General features: G+C 39.6%; 1 protein-coding gene across 2 annotated transcripts; it reads left to right on the top strand.

Moving 5' to 3' along the window:
* Positions 1-722: 722 nt before the first annotated feature.
* On the top strand, positions 723-19,914 carry SHISA5 (shisa family member 5). Of its 2 annotated transcripts, XM_059823210.1 has the most exons (5): positions 723-838; positions 1,198-1,272; positions 15,106-15,221; positions 16,298-16,516; positions 18,486-19,914. In XM_059823210.1, exons 1-5 carry the CDS (start codon positions 759-761, stop codon positions 18,563-18,565), a joined length of 570 nt encoding a protein of 189 aa, XP_059679193.1. In that variant the 5' UTR covers positions 723-758; the 3' UTR covers positions 18,566-19,914. The 2 variants fall into 2 exon arrangements, with proteins under 2 accessions (XP_059679193.1, XP_059679194.1); XM_059823211.1 differs by lacking the exons at positions 723-838; positions 1,198-1,272 and adding an exon at positions 2,046-2,064.
* The last annotated feature ends 434 nt before the right edge of the window (positions 19,915-20,348 follow it).

Genomic DNA, 20,348 nt, shown 5'->3' with positions numbered 1-20,348 from the left:
TAGTATATGAACATCTCCATTTCCCTGCCATTGTAGCTGCACCGGTTGAGGCTTCCAGTGAAAACACGCCACTTGACAGGTTTTGGTCCTAGGAATCTTTTTTTTATGACATCTCTGATTTATGCCGTGGATTAACAGGATTAGGATTTTCTGTGAAGTAAAGAAAGCAACAGGTAGAAACAACCAACTCACATGGAAATCCAAATCTACAGTGAATTCAATTGTGTTGAATCTTTTGCATCAAGTCAAATATTGAGCAAAATTTAACATTTCTTCTAACTGATCTTAGGGCTTGTGTGGGATGTTTAACAGATTTGGCTAGTCACGTTGCTCTTTAAGTCTTTACAGTAATTTGGTAGCTACTAGCAGATGTAGTGAAGAAAGTATCACCAGACAGAGCATCTCATCAGTATATTTGCATGCAGTTTAGTCCTGTATGGATTCGTGAACAGTTGGGAAGTGATACTTAATGAAGCAAGATACTTTGTGTGCAAGGAGTAAGTATTTGCCTTTGCTATACTCTAAAGGAAATAACTGATTTCCAAAACCTAACCAAAATACTTGAAACGTAGTTAAATGTTAACCTAGGTGATATGGTCAGTTTGAGAAAGAGACTTTGTAAGATTATTTCTTTAGTTACTAACTATGGGATTTTAAATTTTTTTTCAGTTTTGGGTGAGGATTGTCAGGCATATATTGATCGTCATGGCAAGGCACAACCTGCAAAATCCTGTCCCAACTTCTGCTGTGGAGATTGCATGCATCAATACTGTTGCTCTACTGCCTTCTTAAAATTTGGTGAAGAACAACAATTTCAGTGTAATCTGCTTGATGGAAGGTACAAGGCAAACTGAATGTATACAGCCGGTTATAATTCTATCATCAAATGACAAAAATACACAGTTTAATGGTTAAAAACTTACAAAGGGACCTTTCAGCTCTGTATCTGGCTCTGTCAGGGATCTGTGTTGACGCATGTAACTTACCTGTAAAACGGGAACAGTGAGGTGGGCAAATTGATGCACGAACTGGTGTGTGTTTTCAAATACTTTTACCTTATTTCATTTTTCTTTGAGGATGGCAAAATTAATCTCTTTTTCTCTTTGGTGTACATTATCTTTCTTAAGCATTTGGAACTTAGCCAGGTATTTGAACAAGTCGTAAATTACATTTTTGAGATGTATTCTCTTACTACAGGACCTCTGACTCAAGCAACATAAATTACATGCAGGTTTTTTCGGACCCCGATGATTACATTTCCTCTGGCCCCAGGTAAGCCATGCGAAGTCTCAGCTTTTAAAATGACATTTATTTAGAGGTTCTTCATTGCGTAATCAATACATGCTAATAGGAAATGAAAACGGACATACTGATTTGTGGGTTAAGAATGTGGAGCGGTCAAGCTCCGTGTACATGTTGGAATGTTTGAAGAAGTCGAGACACGAGGAAGAGGTTAGATTGTGCTGTTTAGACCGTAATGATCGCCGTGTGTAAGAGTCCTGTAGTTTAGGCTGTCCTCTAAAGCGCTAGCACACTTGCTCTATACTCTTCGGTACTGACAGGTTAAGTCCGTGGGGGCTCCGTAAGAGAAGCTGCTGTTGTTTGAAGCATCTCCTTGCTTTTTAGCATCTTTTGCACGTGGTTTTCATCAATATTTCTTGTTCTGCTTCAATCTCAGGCAAAATAAATTCTTTTTAAGCCTATGCCTTATATTGGTGATGACACGAGTCCCGCTGCCGAACCTTTCTGGTTTTCGTAGCGTGGCAGGCTAGGAAGAGAGAAGGGTTAATTCTGGGCCATGAATATTCGGTACATCTGCCTGAGTTTGAGCAATCCGTGCTGCCAGGGATGGCGGAGAAGGGGGGCTCGAACTCTCGGCGGGCGGAGCGGCAGGCCGGCCCGCGGCCGCGGGGGGGGCTCAGGGCTGCCCGCGGAAGGTGCGCGGGAGCCCCCGGCCGTCGCTGCGGCGCCCTTTAAGGGGGCGGGGCGAGCGGCGTGACGTCAGCGGGGGCCGGGCCGGGCGGCGGGCGCGGGGCGAGCGGCGGTGGAGGCGGCGAGCATGGGGTAAGCGGGCGCGGCGGGGCGGGAGGGGGCTCCGGCCGCCGGCGGGGGGGGGGGCTCGCCGTGCCGCTGCGGCAAGCCCGGCAAGCCAGGACGGGAGCGGCGGCCTCCCCCCCGCCCCCGGCATCCGCCCCGGAGCAGCCCTTCCGCCCGGCAGCTTTTAGCGAGCGGGGCCGTGTACGCGGCGTTGCCCCCATCCCCGGGGAAGGGCATGGTGCGGCGGATAGCCGGGGCCGCGCTCGTTCTCTGACAGAGCTGTGCGGAGCACCCCGCGTTGTATAACCTATAGATACATCTTCCTGCATTCCATAGGCGGTGGGAAGGAAGCCTCGCTAGAGGCACCTAATGGTAGCGCTGCTGTGGTATACGCCAGGGCATCGATGTGAAGAGGGTAAATGAACGTCTTGGGTCCTCGGTCTCTTTTGACCCAATAACCTTCCAGCACGAAAGGGTTGGTGTAACAAATATTTTGGAGAAGGGGTGCCCCTCCTTCGCTGCTGGGCTGATGAAGCTGTCTTACCTATCTTCAAATGCGTGGTTCAAGTACAGCAGGTGTGAGCCTCGTCTTGCAATCAGCGTTCACTCTGGATGCATTTTTAGTACAAAGATATGAAAAAACCCTTCTGTTTCCCATCTTTGGGGCTGCGGAGATACTGAATCTGCTGGAGTAATAAAGGTTAAATATAAAGAATGTAATACCATATATTTTTTCCATGCCAGCAAGCATAGCTATTAAAAAGCACAGAAAATGAAAGAATATAGTCTTTTAAAAAACAAACAAACAAAACAAAAAAAAACCTGCACAATTGTTAAAGGAATTATAACCAAAGCCCACAGTCCACAAAGGTGCAGTTGTAAATGACAGAAAACATTTAGGAAGTAGCAGCTAAGTTGCTTTAATTATCTTTGTTTTCAGTTATGGAATGTCTAAAAAGAGAACCATTGATGTCTCACCTTGAGAAAATGGGTCATTAGTGACTTCTCTTTTTCCTTTCAATTACATTACAGCTTTGAAAAATTAATGTGTTGTGCAAAGGCCTAGACTTAGCATCAAACTTACTTTCTGGTTAGGCAATTTTAATAGAAAGATGGTAATTATTCACAGAAATATCACCCTTGAAAAGCCACCCGGATGTGACTCCAGAGGAAAACCACATTCCAGAACTTTCCAAAGTGACTAATGACTTTGGTTGTCTGATTTAGGGTGTTTCAACATCGGGAATGAAAGTGAGTAGGGGACTTTGTGACTGCAGTCAGTGGGACACCAAGTAGGTTTCTGTTTCATTACAGACTTTGCCCAGGTTTTTGTGTGGTGTATGTTGGGGTTTTTGGGTTGGGGGTGTGTGTGTTTGTTTGGTTATTTGTTTTTTTTTAAGCAAGCAGTAAGCTATATTCCTTCTGGAAGAGTTGTGCCTCATTTCTCTCTACAAGGTATACGCCACGGTCTCGCTGTATGCCAGTTTCTTTTAAAAGACAAGTTTTACATTGTTTCTTGATGACTATGTTTATTTAATACTTTACTGTGTGGAAAGGAGGGCTGATGTCAGTTGAGATATTTCTTTGTATCTCCAGCAAGATGAGCATAGTCTTTGAATAGTTTATAACAGGAGGAGAGGCAACAAAGGGCTGCTTCCTTTAGTGCCCTGTTCTTTCTCAGGAGTTGCAAATACTACCTCTGACACTGCCCTTCAAAAGGAGGAGGTGATGGTTTCCTGGAGTTAAGGGTCAGAAAGCATTTAGTTCCTCATTCTTGCATTGGGCTTATTCCTAGATCAAGTTACCACTCTGGCACATTGCTCATAAATCCTGACTTTTTAAGAGAATTTCACCTCTCAGGCCTTGTCACAAACTGCTTGTGGACTTGCCACTGTGCTGAGTGAGCTGGGGTGTCTCTTCTCCCTGCTTGGAAAACCTGCCACAATTACACTGTTTCTATGGGACGGTGTTAGGGAAGGCTTAGCGGTGGAATGTATGTTCTTCCTTGTCTTGTCTAACTAAGGAGGTTTTAGTTTGCTTGTGCTTCTGCTTTTTTTTCTGTGTTTATTCTGAGGTCTTCTGCAGAAGCGCAAGCAAAGCACCAGGTTTTTAGTAGGTTTCTTTTTATTAGTATCCTTTAACGTTAATATCTTTCAGTATTTAATACTGAGTATCAGGTGCTGCTGAGGCAGGGATGCAAGGCACTTGGGGCAACCCTATTAAGTGCAGTTCACAGTCCGAGTGGTTCATGTCCTATAATCTTCTTTTGGGTATTTTAAAGACATTAAATGACATTCCTTTGGAGCATCTTAATAATGTACTTTCAAGTACTTGAAAGCATTGTGCTTCCCAGAACGCTGCATTTGGAAGCAAATGTAAGCATTTCAGGAAAAGTATAAAAGTCAGCGTTAACTCAGATTCAGGCTTTTTCCATTGTTGATCAATCCTTAAAGATCATTTGGAGCTTTTAGGTCAGAGCGTAGGCACTGGTTTCATACCCCTAAACTTGTTAAATTCGCCACCATTTTTTCCTTGCATGTAAGATGACCATATGCAATTTCTACAATTTCTGCTGCTAGTGAATGTGTTGTGGCAAGGATTTACTACTGAAAGGTATTTCACTTTTTTTTCCTTTTAATTGGATTACTGAATTTTCCCCTGCTGTGCTCCGGTTTCAAAGATGGATTGTGAGTAGTAAGGTTAATTTAGTTGTTTTTCCCCCTTTCATTCTCCAGCACGTAGTATTACTGCTTTAAGAAACTGTGCAAAAAGTGGAGCACTGATTCACTGGAACTGCAGTTATCATAATTTGCATTGGTAACATGGTTATTTAGCCTTGGTATGCCAATTTTCCAATAGTGACCCTTTCTGGAAAAGGAAATTAGATGATTCACATCCACAATTCAACTAACTGTGCAGTACTTGAGTCTTTAAGGATGTGGGGCAATTCAGAACATCTGGATCAGAGCTACAGAAGAAAATAATGTAGTTGAGGCAGCTGACATCAGTCTTTCTAAATGGAAAGAAAACTTCAAATTGTCTTTGTACACAGTTAATTGGACTCTGTTTCTGAATTAATTTCTGCCTTGAAGTTACAGCAGATTGCGTAACAGATACAGTAATGCTTGAGAAGAGGCTGTTCATCCTTATGTGATGAGAAGAGGGAGGCAGAACGACAGTCGTCTTGGGAAGCCTCAGCCGGCAAAGACAGGACAGCCTTGTTAGACTGGGGATGTGCTCATTCAGGTTTTGTCATGGGCTGTTCAGCGTGTTGTCTTGTGACTTGGTTCTCTTCCTGTGAAATGGACAAAATCCATGTCATTCTGCCCACCTTTCTTTAAAATGGAGAACCTGCAATAGTCTACTACATATATGCCAGTATAAGCTGGCAAAACTGGTAAATTTCTAACTGTGGAAGATGCGATTATCCTAATTTGCTATCTCTCAATTTAGATACTTTTAAGCATGTTTTCTCCATAGACAGGGTAAAAAATACTGCGATATCGAACTATATCCCATTTCTCTTCCTCCTCCCCTATCACTATCAGGGTCTTCAGTTCACACTTCACCATGTATTTGGATCCTCCAGCATCTGTAATAGGTTGCCAGTGATACGAAAATAAATTAGGAAGACTATTCATTGGAAAATATCTTTTAGAAATGTAAGCAGTCTCTATTTAATGAGCAAAGGATTTCTTTTCCAGTACAGGTCCTTAATATTTTCTGTAATAAATGAGTTGAACTGCATACAGAGCCTGTTCTGTGAGGCTTGCACTCAGACACAGGCTAATCTCACGAAGGAATCTAAGCTTCTTGTCTAGAAACAATTGAGATTTGGATTTGAAGCTATTTAAAAAAAATTGTTCTGTGCTTTTCACTAGCCTGAAAAGTAAATACAAGCTTGCACAATTTTTAATTTTAACTTGCATTATAGAGTGTTTGGTTTTGTGTTCGCTGTATTCTCAGCGAAGAAGTTACTTAAAGCTGACAAAGCAGTTGTGAGTTGCCATTAATGATTTCTCAGCTGCCCGCTTCAGGCAGTGGGCTTAATGCTCATGCAGGTTCATTTACTCTGAAACCAAGATGGAAGGAAAATTGCTGTCCTGGCTTAAGAGGCAGATGTGTGTAGTTGTGTTAGCATGCTCTTCTAACTACAGAAGGCTGTTTCACAGCAAAAAGCAAGACAACCTGGCCTAAACATGCAAAGACACAGTAAAATTAATCCCTTGGATTACGTTCAGGAGTTCATTTTTCTGTGGGTGTGTACTTCATTGATTGTAAGTACTTAACTGGGGTAGTGTTCCCTCTTCTAACTCTGTGGGCTTTGCTCTACCTCTACACAGTGTAACTCTGAAAACAGTAATTTTTAATGTGCAGGTTGACTCTAGAGAGAGCTTGTCAAAGCAGCCACAGGCAGGGTAGCCCTCAGAGAGGTTCCTGTAGCCTGAGAATCCTTCCTGGAAAACGTGGTTAGAAAGACCAAGATTGTTATTTAGTAGGTTCTATGAAAGTTTGAGCATATGGGTTCCAAAGCTAGCTCCAAATCTGCTGTTTCATATAGTTCCATAAAATAGCCATGGCCTGAGAAGTAGCCAGATGTATTTGCAATAGATTTTGTTGTAGATGTATTATGGGAGGAGCAGAATGTCCTTAAATTCCCTAGCCTTTTAAAACTGCAGTTGTAGTGTCTTCTGTGAAATGAACAAATTTGTTTGATTTCAGGAAATTTGCAATTGTGCACAGATTGGTCTTTTGACAAAGACTATTTTTATTAAAAACATTTCATACCATTCATTTTTAATGTGATAGTCCTCTCCGTGTTTGCTAGTGTGATCTCTGGCTCTCAATTCCACTAAGAGGTAAACTTAAAAACCTCTATTTTTTTAGGTTATGGAAGGAACCAGTCATCAAGGTAACTTTTGTGACTTTTTGATGAAGGTCGTCTTAATGATGAATACCATTTAAAAGGAGAAGTAGTGGTTGGCCAGATGTGACCTCTACTGCAGATGTCTGTTCTTATTTGTGCAGTGATACATTTTCCTTGATGATCCTCATTGTGCTGGATGAGTAATACTTCTCCCAAAGAGAGGGAGAGTGAGGCAGTGCGTCAGTTCATAGTAGTATAGGATAATTAATTTACCTAATTTAAACTTTGTTCCTGCCTGAACACAGTGTTTCTAACTTTTATATATGTGATGACATATGAGTAATGTGGGTAGAGAAAAAGGTGTGTTTCATGTAAGAGCTGGGTTATATGGTAAGCAAAGCCGGTGGGTGTAACCTAATCTAAACTTCCTTTGATTGCAGTTTCAGTGTGTTTGGCAAGTCATGCACTGGGTTCCAATTTGCCAGAAAAAAAATCCCCCTTTTTTTTTTTTCAAATTTTATTTAAAACTTTAACTCTTTAGTGAAGTTATTTTCTAATTAGTTGCTTAAATCTGCTTTCTAGAATTAGTATGGTATTGGCAGTAGCAAATTCATAGTATTGAAGTTGTTGTTTATGTGGGGAAAATATTCTGTGGTTCTTAATGTTTTTCAGTTAAACTTGTTTTATTAATTCAGTTAACCATTTCAGAAAAATCCTTCCCATTGCCTTTATGTTGGTCCCAAATTTTAATTAGGGTGGGTGGTAACATCCTGTATCATTGAACTGGAACCTTAATGGTAGGAGGGGAACTGACTTACTTTGTTTGCCTTAAATATCTGTGCCTGTAATCAATCTACATTCTCTTTTTGCCACTAAAGGAGCACTTTAAATTTATTTATCCTCTGTAGAAGCAAGTGCTTTGTATTGTGTTAAAGGACAGTTTTTATGCTGAGGGTTCGATAGACTTGTCTGCAATTGTCTTGTGACCTGCATGAAGCTGAAGTGTTAATTCTTGCACGGTTGATGAAAGACTTTAGTCCCTCTGAATGGAGCTCTGACTTTTCCCCTTTTTTGTTACGTGCATGTTTTTAATGTGCCACTTACCTATAGCAATTATTCCCAACTGTCTACAAAGTGGACAATAGTAGATCTCCTGGGAAACTTCCCTGGAAAATTGTATTTTTAGTATGCATTACAAAGAAATTTATGTAAATAGACGTATTTAGTATAAGTGAACTGTTCATAGACCAAGAAGAGATGCTTATATACATCTTCCATAATAATCTGCTGGATCCGGGTGTCGGATGTCTGAGTGAAACCACAAACTCCAGGAAGTTCCCTCCCTGCCACTTTCTCATATAGGCTGTTTAAGAACTTGTGCTAAACCTGTTATATGTTACTTGAAAAAATAGAGAAGTTAGTGTCTTTTTAAAAAGTAGTAATTAACTTTACTTCCAGTAGGTCTTTGTGTATTACTTTGAAGTTTATTATTTTGGGCTTAAAGTAACCCACATCAGCTTACTTTTTGAACAAATAGAGAAGGGACCCATTCAGTACATATTTAGCTAACTTTTTCTCAAAAGACTCTTGCATTCTTTTTTCTATAACACTTTTGCAGTTGCAGGGCTTCGTGGCTTACCACGGCATTATTGTTGTTGCTTTAGTATTGGTTCTCATGCCAGAGCTGGTTTGGCTGATGCTAAGGGTCACTGGGCTGTGCTCAGCTGTGTAGGTTTGTCCTGACTTTGGGGACGTAGCTCAGGGTTGTTTAGACTGTAGGTAAGCAGAGGTGTCCTAGGTAGTGTTTCGGGGGGCTCCTGCTGCAAACTTTCCTTCTTTTTGGGGGTATCCAGAAAGAACTATAAAGTTGTGACAGATTTTAGTGGTTTTCAGTGGCAGTTAATCTGTGTCCATGCTAGAGCAGTTTAGCAATTTACAATTAGTGATGACATGAGCTGGTACCGCACTGATGGGTTAGCCAAAATGAGATGGAACTATTTTCTTCATGTCACGGAACTGTACATGGGCAGGACCCTAGGAGGGACCCTCTCAAGTGCTAACTTGAGTTCACATTTGTCTGAAAGACCAATGCAGACATCACAGTTCCAGTCCATGCTTCACTGCATTGCATAGCTTATAAAATGACTTAGCAGTTACTCGAATCTGCCAGTCTGATGAAACTATCAAGATTTCATAATTTTGAAACCGTGCTCTTCTATCTGAGTCTTAAATTGCCTGTGGCCCACCACAGAAATCACTGGGCCCTTGTTTCTTATTGAAGCTTCTTGATCATGTTGAGATCTTGTTTTGGGGAGGTGGCCCCTGGGTAAAATGGCTGGAGCAGGCCATGGTTGGCACCAGCAATTAGTGTCATTGCACCCGGACTATGAGGCTTAACTATATGGTGTATATTTTGATTGTTCGCATGGGCTGAAGCTCTTGTGGGCCAAAACCCAGCTGCGTGAAAATAGGCTGGTCAGTCTATCAAGTGTTAAAGTCATGCTCATGTTTTCCTCTGAGTATTAACCTCACAGAATTTTGCTTTTTGTGTAACAGTAAATGCTTTTTGAGTCTCTAGCAATTTGGTTCTTACGTTTTGAATCTTCATGCTAAAATACTAAACTGAGGAAGTCTGTAAAGTTGTAAAAATGAACCACTCTGAAAGACTCTTGGGAAGTCATATTGCTTTTATCTTTTTTAAAAAAAAAAAAAGTTTGTCCTTTATTTTCCTGATAAGCTTTGGAGGCAGTATGTGGCATTGTATGGCTGTTACTAAAATGTTGGATTTAGGAAAGCATCTTAGTCTGGGGACTTGTTTGGTCATGCCCTATACCTGAGTCAGTGCAAGTCTGGACATTTACCATTCTGTCACATTTCTGAGAACTGTATCCTTTTCTGGAGCAGTAAAGAATGATATGCATATACTTATTTTTTTTAGACTTTTAGGAATGGCTTAAATTATCTTCTGAAGTCTTTCCAGACCACCCTGTGTTACAACTGTAACTCAGTATTTGTAAATGTTTGTTTTTAAAACCAGCCATGCCTTTGAAAAGGACTCTGCCAACATGTTTCTTGTAGCATGCAACAAATCTTGGAATAGATTAAAATTTACGAAATAAATAGGCTGCTTAAACTAATTTTTCAGAACTAGGTGGTCTTGTTTTTCGTTTGGGTACTTCTTCTTTTTTTCAAAGACAAAAGTTGCAGTGTGTCCCATTGTCATGAATGCATAGATATGCAAACACTTTCTTTACAGCAGGGTTTACAAAATGTCTCCAACTTAAGTGATTCAAACTATTAAGGAGGTTTAAAAATATGTTGCTGGAATTGAAACTTGGATATTTTAAAAGGCATTAAACACACTGAAAGCGTTTTACATTTGTTTTTCACTTGACAGTGTTCAAGATTGAGATCTCCAATATGAACAACTACTGCCTTGAGAATTCACTTCTACAAATAGTATTATTTAGATCCTGGGTTTGATTCTCACGTTTTAATATGTCCATTGTGTCTCATTCAGTTCCAAAAGGGGTAAAACAGGCACTAATCACATAACTCCCTTTATGTGAACGGATACATACTTTGAAATATTAGACAACTTAAAAGGTAAGGTGAGTCTGTGAGGTATGCTCGTTACACATACAATTTAGTGCTTTACAAAGGTGAGAGAATAGGGGAAGAAGTGGAGCAGGGCAAGGTGGTGGGAGGAAAGGGCAGGGAGTTGTCTCTTCATATTTATTTACATGGATTTTATGAGACGTTGCAGTTTATTGTTGCTGCAGTAAAACTGGTATTAGGTTTGGTTTTGTTCTCTATTTTGTTTTCTATTAAATTATTGGCAAAAGCTATGTGAAGAGAAAGAAGCAGGAAATGGCAGTGAATGAGCTCAAGCTGTTTGTAACAGTGTGTGCTTTATTTAGAGATTATGGTATATATAAAGTGGGAGTCTGGAAACCCGTGTTCAAACTGTGACGCCAGCAGAGCATTCTGATCTGGTGCTGTGACCACCCTGATTTCTGCACTCTGACGTTTGTTTGCAGAATGCAGGGGGTAAGGTGTGTTTTTTGGTTTGGTTTTTGTTTCATTTTTTATTTTTTCACTTGGTTAACCATTCAGGGGAAGAATCTTTAAGCTACAATCCCTTATGCCTATTATTTTTCATTTATGTATAATGCTAACAGTTGGTAATTAAATTTATCATTTAATGTTAATATATTTTTCCAAATATTTTCAGAGTCCTTTTAGACAGATTCTTCAAGTGAAAGCAATTAAATGAAGCAATAGTTTTGTTTAAGAAAGGAGTATAGGCTTTCTGGAGTTAGCACACTGCAAGAGAGTCTTTATACAGTATCTGGAATATCTTGTCTTCTGAAGCTTAAACGGTTTACTGAGTAAAGTATGCTGAACACCATTCTGGTCTCATGTGAGTAATATCTTCTATCAGTGGTAGCCTTCCTGCACTTTTTTCAGTAGTTTTACTAGTGGGATATTACTGAATGTTCAGGAAGAAGTGCTCAGGGCACTACTCCTTGGGCAGTAAAAGGACAGACATTATTACAGTAAGGTAGTGCCTGACCATTCAGATATTCCAAAAGAGTATTGCTAGTTTTGATTATCAACAGAAATTGTTAGGAAAAAAAATGTTTTAAGAGCTCCAGTGCTGAAAGAGGGTGTTGATGCCGCGAGTTGCAAGTTCATAGCACATACTGTTTTGTTTTCTGTAAATGTCATGCTACCTTCTGCTGTTTCAGGACATTAGTCTGCATGAGCCCAAGCACTGGCAGGAAAATTATGCTCTGCTGTAAAGTAGGTGATAAAAATGCCTACAGTAATCCAGTTGTGTACACTCCGTAGAAAACTCTGGGAAGAACTAACTCCTGTCTGTTATTTCACTCACTGGGCCCTTTCTGAAGGCTTATAATTTTGGTCTGTAGTGATCACACAATATTTCAGTGGGGAGAACTGAATCGCAGTGTTTACATACACAAACACAGAACCACACTGTAAAGTGTGTACACCTGACACACCTGTACTTTAAATATGTCTTTCCATTTAGCTTGTTAAAAGATGTGTGTGAAATGTCATCATGTCATTTTAGCAAAGACGCAGACAAATGATGAAAATGCACAGGGTGTCTCTAACTTGGTGAAAATAAGCATATGGTGGGTTTTTTTTCCCTGAGCTTTGCTTTTGTCGCTTTCCTTATTAGAGGTAGTAAATACACAACGAAGTATGTGCTTCAGTGAGCAGAAAACTTTATTGAAAACAAGCAAATGGAGCCCATGCTTCAAACTGACGAATGTTTATCCGTTGGTGGCCAGCTTGGCTGCAGATGGGCTTGTGCTGTTTTCTCTCTTGTCATATCAGGACTGAATTTGGTCGTGAAAGAGAAGGGCTCTCTGCCAGTTTCCTGCTGTGCTAGTTTATTTGTGGTGAGTGGATGTTTCTCTGTTTTCTCCATTTCTTAAGTTTCTTTGACTTTGCCCAGCCTTTGCTAAAGGTCAGAGAGGTTCATGTTCTGTAAAAGTGAAGAATTTTAGTTGTCTTTGTCAGGCCTAATCTCTTTCCTTGACACAAGAATTTCTTCCCTTAGCATAGTTCACTAGCAAAAAAAGTTTTCTTCCTTCTTTACTGGGGAAAAAGCCCAAGGAAGAACCTAGAAGACTCTTCTTTTGTTGTCTCTGCTAATGTTGCTTGGTAGTAATTGTGTGTAATGGAAATGTTAACTTCCCCAGTGAGAGAGCTTTCTCAGTGTTGATACAGAAGTGGGAACACGAGCAAGGAAAATGCTGTTGGCACTCCACAAGTAGCAGTAATTGTAGTTAACATTTGTTGTCCTGCAGTTTCTAGAGGTGTTCTTAGTTTGTCATAGGCGTTCATGCTGTTTCTTGTGAACATTGCAATCGAGATGGTTAAGTCTAATGTATGAATCCATAGTGCATGCTTCTCTCTTTCTTCTCCAGTGTATATATGAATTTATATAATGACTATCTAGTAAGGACCCTGTATAACTAATCTAAATTCCACAGGTCACTCTTAAATCTAGTCCATTTCCGCATACACAAGTATTCAGCTTGTGTTTTCAAACTAACTTGTATGTTTGCTGTTGGCCTCATGGGCAGGAGGCAGCCTGTGTTTCAGGATGTGGTATCATTGTGCATGTTTATCTCTCTCTCTTCCCGCCCCTTCCCGCCCCCCCCCCCCCCCTTGAAATTGCATTTGTATCTTCCTTTTTATACCAGGCTTGAATGGGATTTTTGGATGGAGATATGCTGGCTGTGAATTTACTGTGCTGACCTGAAACTAATGCTCCTGAGGATGGGGGGAGCACTTAAAAGCGGTGTGGTTAGGAATGCATTTGCATGTGCAAGTCAGCATATGAAAAACATTCTGTAAAGGTGCAAATAAATGTGACAAAGCATGCATACGTCTTACAGCGTTTTTTCAGCTGTGTTGCAATCATGTTTGCTTTCCTGGCAGTGTTTCTGACATGGCTTCTGTGACTTCAGGAGGCTGCAGCAGTTCCTGCTTCCTGTTCTACATGTAAATGCTTAGGTGCAGTGACTGTAGGCAATGCACAGTATTAGATTTAGTACTTGAGGAGTAAATCCTCAGTGTAATGTTTAGTACTTCACAAAATCAGTGCACAAGTTAAATAAAATCAGTTATAGTTAGATACAGTTAGATAAAACTGTTGCTCAGATTTTTGAAAGAGATTTGACCTGAGCTTTTTCTTCTAGCTGTTGCAGAAACAGAATAAAATTGATGGAACCTCTCTTAGGGGAAGAAAATGCATTTTAAATTGAACCTGTTCTATTTGTCAATGCTTATGTTCAGTGTCCAGCTTATTGAGGGTTGAGTTGCTCTAGAAGAGTGAGGTGAAGTCTTCCAAGTTTGGGCTAGGGATATAGCACTTTGCATTTTCTTATGTAAGTGATTTAACCTTTCAGTGTCATTGATACTCAAAAACAATTTTCACATTTGATGGCTGTTCGGTAGCCAAGCGAAAATTGCTGGAGGTTCTGGAGATGTGTCATTTTGTTTAAAGCTGTGAAGAGGAAGCTGAGCAGGAAAAAAACTAGGAAGTTTTGTAGCCAAAATGTCTATGAAGAAGCAAAAACATGATGGATATAAAACCAGCTCTCTACTCGTTATTTTAGAGCTGTTGTTCATTAAACCTGACTTCCTGCAATTGTTCCCAAAAGTGATGCATGGTGCATTTTATAAGAAATAAAAACGCCGGAGACTGGTTTCTAGGGAAGAAGGGCTTTATTGATTTCAGACTGTAGGAAACAAATCATGTAAACTAACCCTTAAAAGGGAATTGTCATTGGGCATTTAGTGCTTTAGAGTTACTTTTTCTTCCCTGTGTGGTAAACAGAACTTATAAACAGTTATCTCCTGAAGCTTTACGTCTGCCTCCATTATTTGATACTCATTACAGAGTTTAAAGATGGTGTAATCTTTGGCCTTTCCACACAAGGTTTTGGTGGTTTAGGTAGTGTTTCTGTCTCCATAATGTGACATACATAATTGTGACATGTCCCATAAAGTGACAACATGCTTGTTGTCACAGTAAAGGTGGCAGAATTTCAGATCTTCCAAACCATGTGAAACATGGCTTCTAAAACAACTGTTTACAAACGCCAAGGAACCTGCCAAGAATCTGGAGTGTGGAGAGGTCTGCTCAGTACTGAGATCGTCCTGAGATTAGGCCTGGGAGATCTTACAAATGTACAAAGAACTCACTGTCACCCCAAAGTCTGGGGTGCTTCATTTCAGGCATGCCTACCTGTGTGTTCAGAGCAGTCAAGTAACGCTTGGAAAATTAAGTCATCAAACTAGTGCTTTTAAAACCTTATAGTGGTAACCTTTTGGAATACATAAAGGGACACACAGCTGCACTAAACCAGGTAGAATTGCAGTCATGCTAAAATGAGCGGGACCAAAGACTTGTGTTGGGCCCTTTTCATGCACAGGGGAGCGCACCCCTTGATAGGGGTTGGTCAGCTTCCACTGATTTAGCAGACCTGACCTCATGTAGCACTGCGTTTGACAGCTGTTTCTTATTCAAATGCATGAAGTGTAGTAAGAGTAACAGATTAGACGAGGAACAATGTGTTTGCTACAGAAGGTTAGGTTAAAGAGTAATATATTTGTGTGAAAGACTCTTACTACTTCTGGTGGTATGTTTCTTGCAGTTTTGGAAGCCTTGTTGCGATTGGAGTTACTGTTTGTGCAGTGATTGTAATTACTATTATTCTGTGCCTCACCTGTTCGTGTTGCTGTTTATATAAAGCATGTCGAAGACCAAGGCGTAAGTACCTAATATTTATTTTCTTTTTCACATCTTTGAGACTGACACACATACTCCTCACCCCCCTACCCTGCCCCCCGAAAATTGTGTACCTATAAAAGGTGAAAATAATCCTGCCTTACTTCTCTGCTACAAAAGTTGCAATACCTAAACATTAAAAATAAGCATTTAAGCTGCTTCAGAATGTGAAGTTGCAGAAAGATGTTTTGGAATATTTTTCAAAGCATTTAGAAGTTCTCTTTCCCCACCCCGCAATGTGTGGATATTGTGGTGTGGTGGGTTTTTTTGGGGGTGGTGGGTTTTTTTGTTTGTTTAGGTAAGCAGGGGTTAGAATGAAATTTTAATTTTTCCCAGTCTCTTAAAAATGCACCTGAAAAATACACCAATACTGCAAGAGTGCAATGTTGAGCAAAGTCTGTATTGTAGCATAAAGAGGAAGGAGATCTTGAAAACAAATTATTGCAGTTTATTAGAAAGTGTTAATACTCCCTTATTCCAATAAGAGATATAAACCAATGATCCAACGTCAGCTCCTACAAAAATCGATGACTTAATGTGTGTTTGCCTTTCTGACTGTTATTTAGAGAAAGATGTACTAACACATGGATGTATTAGTGTGTAGACAACACACAAAAGGAAAGTCAGTTGGGCAATCATGGTAGGAAGCTCCTTACCTCATAAAGGAGATTTTTATCACCTTAATCCTTAAAAGCAGATAACATTTAAAAATGAGCAGTTTTTCCAGTCTCGTACCAAATGATAGATAACTTGGCTGTGGGATTGAGTTCCTGGTTTTTGAAGAGTCCAAGAAAAAAAATTCTTTGCTCTTTGTGGTTGAGAAACAAGGAGATAAATTGGCTGCTATCCCAGTATGTGAATGCTCTCATTACCACTGAGATCAATGGAAGGATATTTAGAGGCATACATTTCTAAATCTTTCGGTGAACTTTGAAAATGGAATTACCCAGATTTTGAAGTGAGAAATTGAGCTTAAGAGAGAATGTTTTTTCCATTACTGTTCCAGCTGATGTCCTAGAACCACCAGCACTAACCATGTTCCTTTTGCTTGCTTGTAGCTGTTGTGACCACCACTACTTCCACTACAGTAGTTCATGCTCCCTATCCCCAGCAACAGGGAGTGCCACCCAACTACCCAGTAGGCCCATATCAGGGATATCAGCCTGTGGCTATCCAGCCACAACCGGGAATGCCGGTAGCACCGTACCCTGCACAGTATCCTCCCCCTTACCCCATGCAGCCATCAGGACCCCCAGCTTATCATGAAACGGTGGCAGGTAAGGCAATGATGAGTGTTTCTTCATCTCTTAAATAGCTAAAGAGACAGTTGCACTGGAGCCAATCTTGTATTGTTTACATATATTATTTTCTATGACTATATTAATGTAAACATAAACAAATTATGTAAAATTCAAGTCATGGTGGATGCTGTAATTCACCCTTGCTGAAGTTTCCCTATCACCATTTCTATGTTAAGCATTGCAAGAGGAGATGTAGCTGGAGCTGTATTGGCAAAGTTTGGTGGTATGTGGGACTATCAGTGGATCCAGTAGAATGTTTTACTAATTCAGCTGAAATTTCATATTAAAATCAAAATCAGATTAACATATGTATAGTAGTTGCGTGTTTCTACATACCCTTTCTAATCTAATATTTGCTAGATGCTTTAATCTATACATAGATGGCATTTTCTAGTAGTTCATCGCTATGTTTGTAGAATAACAAGTCTCTGATCAATTTCAGACAAGTTTGCTGATGACTAGCAGTTAGAATTAGCGGCATCTTTTTTCTTCTGCTTTCCTTCTTTCACAGCGTTGTTTTCATGCAGCTTTATTGTTGCTCTTACGAATTCCCACTTCTGCTGGTTATAGCTGTTATAGCTGTTCTCTGAACAATTGGCTCTTGGCTGTTCAGAGATGCCAAAACTAGGCTGTTACCTGTCCTAGGATCTTCAAGCTCTCTTAACAAACCACACTGTTCATCCTTGTAAGTAACAAGCAAAGTGTAGTCCTGAATAGTAGATAGCGCCCTTAGAAAGTACCTTTTTCATGACAACTCCAATATAAAATTGTCTGTTCATGGTCTTAAGCATTTGTAAACCAGTTAGAAATTGTACATTAACAATGTGCAAACGAGCCTTGCATGTAAAAACACTGACTTTGGCAGGCTTGGTGACTTTATTTTTCTGTTGTAAACTCTGAAGAAGCTGTGGGTTTTATGGGATTACCCCGAAGTGCTTTGGCTTCATCTTTAGTTTATTGGCTCCCTCACATGATAATAATTTTGCTTCCCCTACTTTCCATTTTCTCAAACTGTTGTTGGTTTTGTTAGTTCTTAAAATATCTTTTTTTTTTTTCCCTGGGACAATCTTGGAAGCACTTTCCGTGTTGCCAGCTGAGACTGCCTCAGAATGAGAGGTCTTTGCTTTATATCTCTTGTCTATTAATCAAGGGGCAGTCTCTTAATTAGGTCACGTGCAAGGGAGAGAATACCTGCTCTATCACACAGGAGCCAAACCCACTCACTTTACAAGATCAGCAAAAGATAACCATGCTTATACATTCCAGGGATCTGATCAGGTGCTGCGTTATTTGAACTAACTTGTGCTCTTTGACAAACCTGAAAATGAAGATGCCACTTGAGAGCAGCTTGTCTCAGAATACTAGAAAATAAGGATATCTTCTGAGTGATATACATCTAGTATATAAGTCAAACTCTTTAATGTGCTCAGTAGCGGTGGGATACTTTTTTCCCTTTTATTTTAATTTTTTAATTAACTCTGTGACACCAGGAAAGCATTTTCTCTGAAGGAATCCTAAGATGCTTTCTCTAGTCCTTTTTCTTTTGATCAGTGGTTTATTTTCAGTTCGCAGCATACTATCAGGTATATTCTGTTGTTTGTGCATCTCTGACTTCACTGGCTGTTTTTTTGGATCAGATCTGTTCCTTTTTTTTTTGACTATGTTGTCCCCTGAAGGCTAACCATGTGCTTGTGGCTGCCATAATACACACTTACACGCAAGCAACAAAAAAAAATCAAGCCCCACAAGAACAAAGGTTTTTGTGATCTTACTTTTGAAATGCAGATGCTTTATGAGTTAGCGCAAACTGTTCTCAAGTCCAATTAAGAAGCTAGATAAGTTGAACTTCTTAACTGTGTGCTCAAAACAGAAGTTGCCATTATAGATGTAAAATTCAGAATGTAAATTTTACAAATCTGTTTTTTCTTGTGTTTTGCTTTTGCAGCTGGTGCTGGAGCACCTTACCCAATCAGCCAGCCCCCTTACAACCCTGCTTATGTGGATCCTCAGAAGCCCACCTATTGAAAAGATCTTCTTCTATGCTTCTGCATATGAAACTTTTTAAAGTATAATTTGTGCTGTTTACACTGTGCAACTGTAGTATATTTTTCTGGAAGACAGCAATCTTTTGTCTTAAGTAAAGTGAAAGTTAATTCAGTATCTTTTTTTTAAATGTTTCAAGTACGAGGAAGGAGTATTTTTCTTGCAGAAGTTATTAATTTATACCTCAAGCAAATACAAAAAGATATTTTTTTTCTATATAGAATGAGAAAAGCATGAAGAAGGAGTACTTCAGAAAAAAGAACCACAATAACGTTTGCTGTGCAATAATTTTGAAAGGAATGGTCTAATATAAGCATTATCAAACACCTAAAGCTGTAGCAATCTTTTGCACAGTATTAAAACATAAAAACTTAATCTCTAAGAAACTACCTGATATATGTTATGTATGTTCTGCCTGTTTCGAAGCTACTGTTGTTAGGTGAGCTACAATGTAATACATTTCATTTACCATTCAAAAGGGATTTTTCCGTCTTTGAAACACATTTGCCTTCAGTAAAGGGTAGCAAACCACGTTTAATTGTCTTTGGACTAGTTGCATTTTTCTGTGCTAAATAGCATGAGTTGATAATTTCCTTGTTTTCTTTCCCAATTTTAAGGCTTAAAAACTGTGCCTTCATTGGGTGTTTTCTCAGGCCATTTTAATTTATAGCTAGAAATCAACAACAAAACCAAACTGCCCCTTAGTAGAACAAATAGATCGAAAGCTGAAAAGCTGAGAATTTTTCATAAAAATTATTGGACAAGTATTTGTTGTCCAAGTATTATTGGACAAGCTTTCTTAAGTCATATGTTGTTGATGAGTTTGGAAGAAAAAATAGCACCTTAATCATATGTTAAGCAGAAGTACCTGCCAGTGTTCAGTCCTGCCTCATCGTAGGGAAGGAATTTATTTTACAGGAGAGATGGGATGTCAGAAATAGATTGGGGTTTTTAAATACTTTGGGTTTGTCACTGTCTGTCTCTAGTAGGAACTGTAGATGGTGGGAGCCTAGGAATGATAGATCTTTATAAACTCACTCTGTGTTTGAATAACAATATGCAGGGGGGATAAGAAATCCCAGCCCAACACACAGTAGAGATTAAACCTCCCTTTTGTCTTCAACATTTCCATAAAGCTGAGCAGAGAATGAGAAGTCAGGGAAAGGAAGAGTGGTAAGATTTGGTCACAGCGAGGTAATGTATTTTCAAGAAGGTAGTGCTTGCAGTCATGGAATGTCTTGAGACATCCTCATGACTATTACCAGTGTTTGCAAGGCTTTTGGTTCTATATACCTTGTGTTGATCAAATGAATCATGATTTTTTTTTTTTTTTAGTGCCCTCTACAATTCTCTACAATTCAACATTGAAATACATTTTGTTATTCCTCAGTAGAGCTAGCTAGCCTAGCCTGTGGTATGTATCACTGTGACATAATTGGTGAAATAATTTTGACCTATCTCGTACACTGATTTTACTTTTTGAGAGGCTGTCAAGCCATTTGTCCCGCGATTCTACGTTTGGGGTATATTGCTGTTTGAAAAACATTGATGGTGGCATTGTTTTACCTCATGTGATGGATGGAAACTGCTGCTGTCAAAGGCAGCCTTGTTTCTCTTCCTGATTTTTTTGAGTCTATTTCTGGGTTATTCCAGTTCTTTTTTCAAGAAAGTCTTCAGGGCATTTCAGAAGAAACTTGTGGAAAGTTTTTAGCACTAGGATTCATGACAACCTATGCCCCTCTGTTACACCCCTCTAAGAGTGTTG

Source organism: Gavia stellata, chromosome 12, assembly GCF_030936135.1.
Source record: "Gavia stellata isolate bGavSte3 chromosome 12, bGavSte3.hap2, whole genome shotgun sequence".
In the NCBI taxonomy this organism is placed as follows: Eukaryota; Metazoa; Chordata; class Aves; order Gaviiformes; family Gaviidae; genus Gavia; species Gavia stellata.
The sequence above is the reverse complement of the archived record's forward strand: the minus strand, read 5'-3'. Positions and strand labels throughout refer to the sequence as shown.

What these genes read in the sequence shown, in the direction of transcription:
- SHISA5 (XM_059823210.1), top strand. Translation starts at nt 759, where the DNA reads ATGCATCAATACTGTTGCTCTACTGCCTTCTTAAAATTTGGTGAAGAA. An exon ending in TGTAATCTGCTTGATGGAAG is followed by an intron (nt 839 to 1,197) that starts GTACAAGGCAAA and finishes CTCTTACTACAG; the next exon opens with GACCTCTGACTCAAGCAACA. An exon ending in TACATTTCCTCTGGCCCCAG is followed by an intron (nt 1,273 to 15,105) that starts GTAAGCCATGCG and finishes TGTTTCTTGCAG; the next exon opens with TTTTGGAAGCCTTGTTGCGA.